Below are 11,102 nucleotides of genomic sequence, written 5' to 3' on the forward strand. Positions count from 1 at the left end.
AAGTAGCAAAAATTTTACAATACATTAAAAAAATAATCAATTTTCGAAAACATCAAAAATGAAATAAAGGGTGCATTTCAAATTTACCAATGAATAACATTTCATTTGAAATTCACTTTACAAAAGACCCAAATTTTCAAAATACATACATTGAAATACATTACAATACAAATGCAGCAAAGCAAGTAGCCCCTAAAAAGCTTAGGGGTTTAAAAAAATCATCTTTTTAGTTTAGTTAGTTCAAATTTTTTATAATTCTTGTTTATAAATTTTATTATAAGTTAAAATAGACTTTAACCCTTCTAGAGGTATTATTCTTGAAATATCAGTAAAAAATTATCTTGATCAGGCTCGAGTCTCGTAGCAAAATTGAGTTATAAGCTTCAAAAATTAAATCGGAGACCATCTGAATTCCGATTTCAACAAACTTACAGTTGAACTGAACGTCTAAAAAATGCGAGCCCAACGACACCAAATTCGACTCAATCTGAGCCCAAACAAGTCCAAATCAAAGACCCAAAGTGCATTCGAAAGGTTCAAACCATAATATGAATTACCAAACGGTTTCCAAATGTGACATGCTTATAATCAAATCGAGTGGCTCGGCGAGACAAATCCAACGAGCCCAAGATCACGAAATTCCGATATCATTAAGGCTTTCAAATGACCATAAAACAGTCCATGATCAAGGGGATCAATATCGGCCGTCCATTCAAACACTCCCATTTTAACCTTGATCCTCCACATATTTACAAGCCATGCCACTCTAAAAAAACTATAAATAACCCCCACTCTTCTCATGAGGGGGGAGGAAGAAGAAGGAAAGGAAGAGAGGAGTTTGAGAGCTCTCTTGGCATCGACCACCGCCGGAGTTCTTCCCGACCACCGACGGAGTTCTTCCTGACCACCGCCAGAGTTCTTTCCGACCACCGACGGACTTCAGCCAGTCCGTCGACCACCGCCGGACATCCGCCAGTCCGACGACCATTGTCAGACTTCTGCTCGTCCACCGATAACCGCCAGAGTTCTTCCCAACCACCGACAGACTTCCACCAGTTAGCCGACCGCCGCCGGACTTCCTCCAGTTCTCCGACCCCCGCCGGACTTCTGCCAGTCTGCTGACCACCGTTATACTTCATCCAGTCAGCCGACCGCCTCTGGACTTCCGCTCATCCGCCGATCGCCATTGGACTTTTGCCCGTCCGCTGACCATCGCTGGACTTCCGCCAATCCTCCCAATAACTGTCATCCGACTACGGTCATCCTGACCTCCGTCGCATGCCGACTACAATCTTTCGGACCTCCGTCATCCGCCTATTACAATCCTCCCGACCTTCATCGCCTGCCGACTACGGTTCTCCCGACCTGTGTCGCCCGTCGACCTCCGTCGTCTGCCGACAATAGTCTTTGCGACCTGCATCGCCCGCCGACTACTATCCTTCGAACCTCTGCCGCCTGCCGACTACAGTCCCCCCGACCTTCGTTGTTCAGCGACTATGATTCTCCCGACATATGTCGCCCGCCGACTACGCCTTCTGACCTCCATCGTCTGCCGACAACGGTCCTTGCAACCCTTGTAGCCTGCCGACTACGATTCTTCCGACCTCTATCGTAATACAACGGTCCTTCCAACCTTCATCGCCCGCTGTGTCGCCCGTCGACCTCCGTCGTCTGCCGACAACAGTCTTTGCGACCTGCATCGCCCGCCGACTACTATCCTTCGAACCTCTGCCGCCTGCCGACTACAGTCCCCCCGACCTTCGTTGTTCAGCGACTACGATTCTCCCGACATATGTCGCCCGCCGACTACGCCTTCTGACCTCCATTGTCTGCCGACAACGGTCCTTGCAACCCCTGTAGCCTGCCGACTACGATTCTTCCGACCTCTATCGTAATACAACGGTCCTTCCAACCTTCATCGCCCGCTGACTACGGTTCAACCGACCTGCGTCGCCCACCGACTACGGTCCTTCTGGCCTCCTTCGTCTGCCGACAACACTCCTTGCAACCCGCGTCGCCCGCCGATAACATTTCCTGCCGACTACAGTCTTCCCGACCTTCGTCGCCTGCCAACTACGATCCTCTCGACCTCCATCGCCATACAACAGTCCTTCTGACCCCCGTCGCTTGCCGACTACGGTCCTTCCGACCTTTGTCTCCATACAACAGTCCTTCTGACCTATGTCACTCACCGACTACGATTCTTCCAACCCCCGTCACCAACCGAATATGGTTCTTCCGATCTACATCGATCGCCAACTATGGTTATGTTGCCCCAAACAAACATGTCAACAATGATTCTTCCAACTCCCATCTTGTAATATACTATGTATGATGTATATTTGTCACATCAAGCCAAGACCTTCCTCTTAAGGAGGGGCCTCATTTGTAATGGACTGCAAACACTAATGGATTCATTTAGACTGCCCCGTGGTTTTTCCCCCTTTTCAAGGGTTTCCACGTAAAAACTCTTGTGTCTCTTATAAATGCTACACCCTCTCCTTTTTCTTCTTGTGTGCTGGATCTTCGTACAAAGCTATGACATTACATTTTATATTTCTTTACCGCAGCGAATATTCCAGGACGTAAAAATTCTCATAGTTTAATTGATTATATATAAAAATGTTGAGAGCACAATACTACAAAAAATGTAGCATGTTTAAGTGGCAAAGGCCAAGATAACTAACAAAGTCAACTGATGCAACGAAGGATATCATCAACAAGAACGAATAATTTCCTCTATTATGTGCAAAAATTAAAAATTTGAAGATTACAAACATGCTCTAATGGTTAGAACTCTCTTCACACAAAGTTGTGTTTCAAAAACACAGGAATTTACTTCAATCTAATTTTCTATTTTTACCCAACAAACATTAGAACTCAATAAAAGTAAATCCAAATGCTTTTAAACCTTAAGTCAAAACAAGAGGCCCTAAAAATATACATTTAAGATCAAATTATGCTCCTTCACATTTGAGATCAAATGGTGCTTCTCCGATTGGATTAACAAATGCATTGAAAAATAAATTTTTAAAAGAAATTGATGAAAAAGTATAATGTATATAATAGAAAGAATGGAAAATTATTGGTGGTGACTTATATATGAATACTCCAATGGGCTATGATATGTGTGACATAAGATGGAGAATTATGATGGGAGAAGCAATATTTTTTTCTCGTAAGTAAATAATGTTGCAATAGTGAATAAATTAAGAGATGAATGGAGCATTTGATTCTTTCAATGAAGTCGCCAATTCACAATAGCTACTTTCAACAAAAATTCTAAGGTGATTCAAAAAGAAAGCTTGATGATATAAAATATAAAGCACAAGTTATGAATGTACATCTTAAAATATATTTAAAAAAAAAAAAAGAAATGTTTCTAATGATAGGATGGTGGAACTTAGAAATATAAGGAGCTGTTAAGATTTAAAGGATGTTAAGAGAATCAATAAAAAAATGTTAAGTTGAACCAACTCTGTTTTTCTTGAATGCATTCAGAAGACTGTCATTGAAATATGAAGAGACTTTAAAAGTAGATCATAACTACAGTGGACAAATGCTTATAAAACACTGCAAAGTGAGCCTTGGTGCATGTTATTTACAAATGAAAGTTTTGATGGGTGAGAATCCTGCAAAAGTAAAATGTTACTATTATGTTAGAATATTGGAGGAAATTATTAGAGAACTAGAGTCTCAAGTTAAAAAAAAAATTTAATTGTATGATATGCAATTCTAGTCGAAGTGTATCAGTTAATATTGTTGGGAGATAAAGTGATATACAGATGTGATAAGCTTAATTAGCTTTGCTCAATTATTTGATGGAATGTGAATAATGACAAAATAAACTTTAAAACTAAATCTGCTTGCCTCAACAAAGGAAGACAAAAATAGAATCCGGCGGCCAAACGAAGATGGGGAGGAGGAAGAAAATGAAGATAACGACGAAGAGCAATAAGAAGGAACAAAAGCAAATAAACAAAATATCAAAGATACAACCGCGAGCCCGGACACATCCTGCGGCTGACGGGTACTACGTTGCCTTTCTCCAAGGGACTTCACGCCACGAGCCCGGACCCATCCTGCGGCTGGTGGAAACTCCGACTCCCTCCCATAGGGATTTCACTAACGTTCTTCCCAAAGAACACAAGTGCAAACACCAATTTTTTTTATTATAATTCCATCATTCTAATACAAGAGAATGGGCCTCTATATATAGGCCTCAAAAGAAAATAAAAGACACATTTGCCCCTTGGGCTTACATAAGACAAGAGGGTAAAAAAGGAAAATTGTAAAATTAAATCAAAATACACTTAATAAACTAAAATAAAACAAAGTGATCTTGGTCGTCGATCTTCAGCTCCTCGGATAGGCATGGACGGTTGGATGTCCGCATCACATTTAGATCAAAAAAATGTTGCTAATTCAGATGATAATATTTATAAAAAAAAGTATTAGAATCCTCCATCTAGACATAAAATTTAATATAATTAAAAATCAAATTTGTAGGAAAATCAATATACATGATAATTAAATGAATCAGACATTGAACATTTGATAATTTGAATAACTTTCATATTCATATGCAAGGGATTCTCATGTAAAAAATTTGGTGTAATTAGCAAACAATTAAATAAGTACCTTAAACTTAAAGTCACAACCATAGACTACATAGTGATATAAATGCATAACAAAATTTCTCTCATATTTAAACCCACAAGCATAGTGTACCAATTAAAATCTCTCATACTTAATTTCACAAGACAAGCTAAAGCATTACTTTTCATTTTCAAGAGCAGAAGAAACAAACATACTAAAGCATTTCAGCATTTGGTTAAATGATATATATCTATTGTGGAGCTAACTAAGAGAAAGCAAAGGATCAAAATATAATAAATGAATATAAGAGGTACATAATAGCCTCCTATTTTTAATTTATAAGTTTTTTTTCAGTGTTAAATGCAGTCAACCATAAGCCAACCACAGTCCTTAATCAAAACAAAATCTTTCTCTATTTCTGCAAAAAGAGTTTGCCCAATGCTATAAATTTGGTCTGCACATCTACATGGTAGTTAAAAAATCACAATCTCAGATTTCACTCTCAACACAGAAGTTGATCACCGAAGCAGTACATCAATTATTTGAGAAGCAATAAAAATTTGCTGCTTTGACTTGTGAATTTCCATGCAGCCAGGCTCCAACAATAGCCGAAGTCCCAACAGCAGGCTTCAACAAAAGCCAAAGTCACAAACCTAACCCAAAATTAAAAAGGAGCGTCAGCCTAAGGTTAGGGTTGTAGGGTTTCACAACCCTAACCCAAAAAAATCATCCCAACAAGCTCCATTCTCCAACAACTACCGGAGTACCGGACTACCAGATTAACAACCCGCACACTAAATTAAAAATAAATGTCGGTATGGTTTCACATCCCATGGTCAAACCAAAAAAAAAAAAAATTCATCGCTTAAAGAATCGAAGTCGAGAATCGGAATGCCAATAGAACGATTATAGCAAAATAAAAGATCGATATGGGTTGATTTACACATTTATCATTTTACCTAACACTCAGTTCTTTCAATCGTTGATTAGAGAAAAGACGAGAAAAATTAAGATGGAGAAGAGAAGAGGCAGCTTGCAAGACGGACAGACGTGTTATCATTTTATTTAGGGCTGCAAGCGAACCAAACATTCGACGAGCTACTCATTGCTCGGTTCGATTAAAGCTTGTTTGTGATCGTTCAATTAACTAAACAAACAAACTTGAACAATATTTTAAATACTTGATCCATAAATAAACAAGCTTGAACATTAATGTGCTCGGCTCATTTATGTTCATGAACAACATCATTTGAAGCTCGCGAACAAGCTCGATTCATGTTCGATTTAGAACTCATGAATAAGCTCGACAAAAATCAATTAATATTTGATTATAAAATTGATGAATATACATAATATAAATATTGTATATTTATTATAACTATATAATTATTATTAAATAATAAATTTTAAAGTAATTTAATATTATAATATATGCTAACATAACCATATAAGTCTTTCTATGAACGCAGAAGGTAATCTTATTGTTGTTACACCAAATGGAGAGAAATGCAACATGTAAGCTTCATTTGAAAATATATTCATATAGATTAATCTTATTTTCATTTTACATAGACAATTGCTTTTATTGTAAATTTAATTTCATTTTATTTTATACCTTCAATAGAATGAATTTGTTCATGAAAAAGAGACATTTTACATTTGTCCATATTTGTTAGATTGTTTGTTTAAAATGTTCATGAATAAATATAAGATGAATCATAGATAACTTATTCATGATAACTTATTCATGAACGAGCTCATTTGGTAGTTGAAAAATTAGTTATTTATGTTCATGAACTTGTTCATTTGATAGCTCAAGAATACTCGTTATATATGTTCCTAAATGTACTTGTTTTATAGTTTAAAAAAATTCGTTAAATATGTTCACGAACATGCTCGATGTAATTATTTGTTAGGAGGTTCGATAAAACTTGTTTGTTAAGTTAATGAACATCTAGAAGTAGAGCTCATTTATAGCTCTTTAAGGCTTGTTTGTTTAAAGCTTGCTAAGCACTAAACGAACCAAACATGAACCGAACATGAACACTCATTAATTTAAATGAACAAACATGAACACAAATAACAAAGATCGAATCAAACACGAACCAAACTTGAACAAGCTGATAATAAATGAACTCAAAGATGAAAACTCACATACTCAGCTCAACTCTGCTCGTTTACAACCCTAATTTTATTTTTGGTGTTATAAGCAAACGGACACAAGTCTAAATCGGATTGTTTTCAAGTTTGTGGGTTGAGCCGAATCTGACCCGATATATAAACGGGACTACAAATAAGACCTGAACCCGACTTGTTTGTTAAACAGGTCAGCCCAAACACGGATATTCTGGGTCTAGTCATCGGGTCGTGTCGTTAATTGACACCACTAGAGGTTTTAGGCCCTTATTTAAGCAAAGCCGATTGTTTTCTTAAGCATAACAACATAACATAATGTTGATAAAAAGCATAAAGGCAGCTCACCAACATGAATCATCATTTTTTCTTGTAACATGTGCAAGAGAAACCAAATAACGCAATCAATCCTTCAATTTTTGCCACACTCTCCACCCTCACTTAGAACAAAGATAATGCGCTTTCTTCATCATATATTATGATAAATGTTGTTGCCACTAAAAAAACATATCTTATTATAGTAGGAAGACTAATCGACTAAAAGATAAATTTTCCCTCCCTCTCCAAGACAATTAGGGCTCCAAAGAGATAAACAAACCAATGGCCAACTTGAATATGTCAATTCTAATTCCATGGGTCAGGTTAGGTCTAGATAAATTCACTATTTAACTCTTTTCTTGAGATGTGTGCCAATAATCAAATTAAGTTGACACAAATGTGCGTGATAATGTGGGCCATGTGGCACTCAAATCCAATGGAGGGGTACATTTATTGGCCACCCCCATGCACTTATTGAAGGAGACATGGTGATCCCAACTTTTGTCAAATAAGAACAATAGTATTCCCACAATGCCTGAGGTATGCATTGTTCAAACCCACTCTTCACATGACCTTGAAAGCCAACGTGGCACGAGAATGACCACTAAGGTGTCCAAAATATGCTCCAAGTAGTCCTCAACGGTGTGATTAATCCTTGGATTCACGTCGAAGAAAGTTGAGCGTAGGATATCGGTGAAACCGTCCTCGTCCCATGTCAAGCCGTATTCAGCAGCTGGATCCGCCATTCATGGGACTAGGTAGCAAATCTCCTCTCCGAAATTTGAAAACAATTTCAGATTTCGTTCCCAAAACCTGAGAGAAATTTCATATTTCTTTCTGAAAGAATAGAGATTGGGAGAGAGGGTGTGGGTTTTAGAACTCAAGTGAGGAGTTGATGGTGAAGAGTGAATTTGGGGAGAGAAGCAACCCAAGATGGGGCCTTGAGGGTTTCGGCAGCAGCAGGTTGACTCTCCAATTCTTCCCAAAGAGGAGCACTATACCGTGGACAGATTTTTTGGAAAATCCAATAAGGGGTGGCGGTATGGTGGGAGAAAATTAGGGAATTATTTCCTAATTCCTACCCTCATATTTTGAAAACTAGTTAAAGGCTTGGGCTTTAGAATTTTCGGCTATCATGAGATGGGAATTATTTCTAAGAGAAGAAAGTGGGATTTAGGAAAGGTTTCTTAATCCAAGCCGGGGGGGTAGCATTAGAGAGAAGGGGAGGGATTTGTGGAGAGCAATTAATGTTGCTTGATTTGGTTTTGAATATTAGGAAAGGTCTTTTTAAATCCTATTTGAATTTTGAATTCAAATAAGTTTTAATTAGGAAAGTTTCCAAAAATAGAATTCATAGATTAGGAAGGAATTCAAATTTCAAATTATACGAATTTGAATTTCAAAATCTATCCCAAAATATGCCCTCCCAAATTAGGCAAAGGAATTTAAGGGAAGAGAGGGAGTGGGGGGCCGGTGGCTAGGAGGTTGGAGCTGGCGGCATGGGGGCTTGGGTTGGGGTTTGGCCGTGGGACGAGGAGGGGAGGAAGGGGGGCTTGGGTGAAGGGAAGAAAGGTGGCCGGTGGTGGTTGTAAGGGGAAGGGAGGAGAACCAATAGCCACCGGTGGTGACTGTTGGGTATGATGGGTGGCCTATCCTAGGCTCCACCAAGCTCTCTAATTCTCTCTCTTAAGCTCTCTCAAAAACTCCAAGAAAACAAGTGCAGGAAAATTTTCTCATAATCATTCATTCATTAACTCAAACATAAGACATGAGGCTATATATAGCCAAGTACAATGGACTCAAGAAAATAAAAGACCAACTTGCCCTCCGAGCTCACATACGACAATTCCCAATGAAAGGGTACAACTGGAAATGATCATAAAACAAATACATGACACAAAATAATAGAAAATACATGAATAAGAAAATACATAAATAACTCAGAAATATAAAGACTCGATCGTGGCCATAGATCGACGGCCACGCCTCTGATAAACCTTCCACGAGCTGATGTCCCCATCATTACGAACAAACTTTAATAGTCAGAACTCACTTCACACAAAGTTGTGTTTCAAAAACACAGGAATTTACTTCAATCTAATTTTCTATTTTTACCCAACAAACATTTGAACTCAATAAAAGTAAACCCAAATGCTTTTAGACCCTTAAGTCAAAAGAAAAGGCCCTAAAAATATACATTTAAGATCAAATTATGCTCCTTCACATTTAAGATCAAATAGTGCTTCTCCGATTGGATTAACAAATGCATTGAAAAATAAATTTTTAAAAGAAATTGATGAACAAGTATAATGTATATAATAGAAAGAATAGAAAATTAGTGGTGGTGACTTATATATGAATACTCCAATGGGCTATGATATGTGTGACATAAGATGGAGAATTATAATGAAAGAAGTAATATTTATTTCTCGCAAATAAATAATGTTGCAATAGTGAACAAATAATTTAAGAGATGAATGGAGCATTTGATTACTTTCAAAGAAGTCGCTAATTCACAAAAGCTTCTTTCAGCAAAAATGCTAAGGTCATTCAAGGAGAAAGCTTGATGATAAAAAATATAAAGCACAAGTTATGAAAGTACGTCTTAAAATATATATTTAAAAAAACAAATAAGAAATGTTTCTAATGATAGGATGGTGGAACTTAGAAATATAAGGAGCTGTTAAAATTTAAAGGATGTTAAGAGAAGCAATAAAAAAATGTTAAGTTGAACCAACTCTGTTTTTTCTTGAATGCATTAAAAAGACTGTCGTTGAAATATGAAGAGAATTTAAAAGTAGATCTTAAATACAGTGAGCAAATGCTTATAAAACACTGCAAAGTGAGCCTTGATGCATGTTATGTACAAATGACAGTTTTGATGGGTGAGAATTCTTCAAAAGTTAAATGTTAGTATCATGTTAGAATATGGGAGGAAATTCTTTGAGGGCTAGAGTCTCAAGTTTTAAAAAAAAATTGAGTGTATGATATGCAATTCTAGTCGATGTGTATCAGTTAATATTGTTGGAAGATAAAGTGATATACAGATGTGATAAGCTTAATTAGCTTTGCTCAATTATTTGATGGAATGTGAATAATGGCAAAATAAACTTTAAAACTAAATCTGCTTTCCTCAACAAAGGAAGACAAAGATCTATTAAGAGTAAATTTTTGTAATGCTGCAATTAGACTTGTTAATAGTCTTGGATAATGAAAAAGTCATTAGCAACTAAGTTGATTATGGCAACATTGGAAAACATAATAATTTCAATTCTTTTTAGATAGTAGTTCATTTTTTTTTTTCAATTTTCACTATCATGGCCCAACTCAATTTTCAAAAAACAATTATAAGTCATAAAACCTCCCAAAACACAATGCTGAAGCTGCTATCAAATCACTGTTATGTGGCACCTTAATGCTAGTAAATAAAAATAGCAACCAAAAGAAGACGGGTGAAAACAAAAAAGCAGACACACCTCAATTACATTGGATCCCCTAAGTGATACAACCTTCATGATGCTCTGGCCTTCTTGGAGGGAAATGCCATCTTCTGCAGAAGCCTTTTTGAGGTTCTTTCTACCAGATTTCATAGCAATAGCTTCGTTTTACTAAAATTTCAATTTAGAAATTAATAGTTTGTGGCCTTCAGAGAAGGCACGGAATAAATAGGTTATTAATTATCTAGAAGCCACAGCAAGAAACACCTGCAGAGAAAGCAGAAACAGAAAAGAATAAGCATGATACTAGTTGAGATAAAAGACTGTAAACGTATATTCGTGGGTCACCACGACACCACATAAGAAGGCCACAGCAACCTTTCTTCAATAGGGAAAAAAGACAACATTTAAACGCCTAAAGATAGGATTTGCAAAAAAAAGTTGAAATTCAGCACGGTGACAAGATTAATTAAGGCTTCGTTTGGGATGGCTTTCTTTCTGCTTCTTAAAGCAGCTACCTAGTACAAAAATTTTAATATTTATACTATAAAGTTGCTTTAAGAAGCAATAAAAAAACCGTCCCAAACGAAGCCTAAAACTCCCATCCAGTCCATA

The 11,102-nt window shown here is 37.1% G+C and overlaps 1 protein-coding gene across 1 annotated transcript in view; it reads right to left on the bottom strand.

Annotated features, from left to right (window-relative positions):
* The window catches only part of LOC110114616 (probable RNA-binding protein EIF1AD), a 29,161-nt gene extending 18,411 nt beyond the window's left edge, over window positions 1-10,750 (bottom strand). The window contains exon 1 of the mRNA XM_020847547.2: window positions 10,527-10,750. Coding sequence (XP_020703206.1) covers window positions 10,527-10,640 — 114 coding nt within the window. The 5' untranslated portion in view covers window positions 10,641-10,750. The remainder of the gene's footprint in view (window positions 1-10,526) is intronic.
* Window positions 10,751-11,102: the final 352 nt, after the last annotated feature.

Source organism: Dendrobium catenatum, unplaced genomic scaffold (genome assembly GCF_001605985.2).
Source record: "Dendrobium catenatum unplaced genomic scaffold, ASM160598v2 fragScaff_scaffold_133, whole genome shotgun sequence".
Classification (NCBI taxonomy): Eukaryota; Viridiplantae; Streptophyta; class Magnoliopsida; order Asparagales; family Orchidaceae; genus Dendrobium; species Dendrobium catenatum.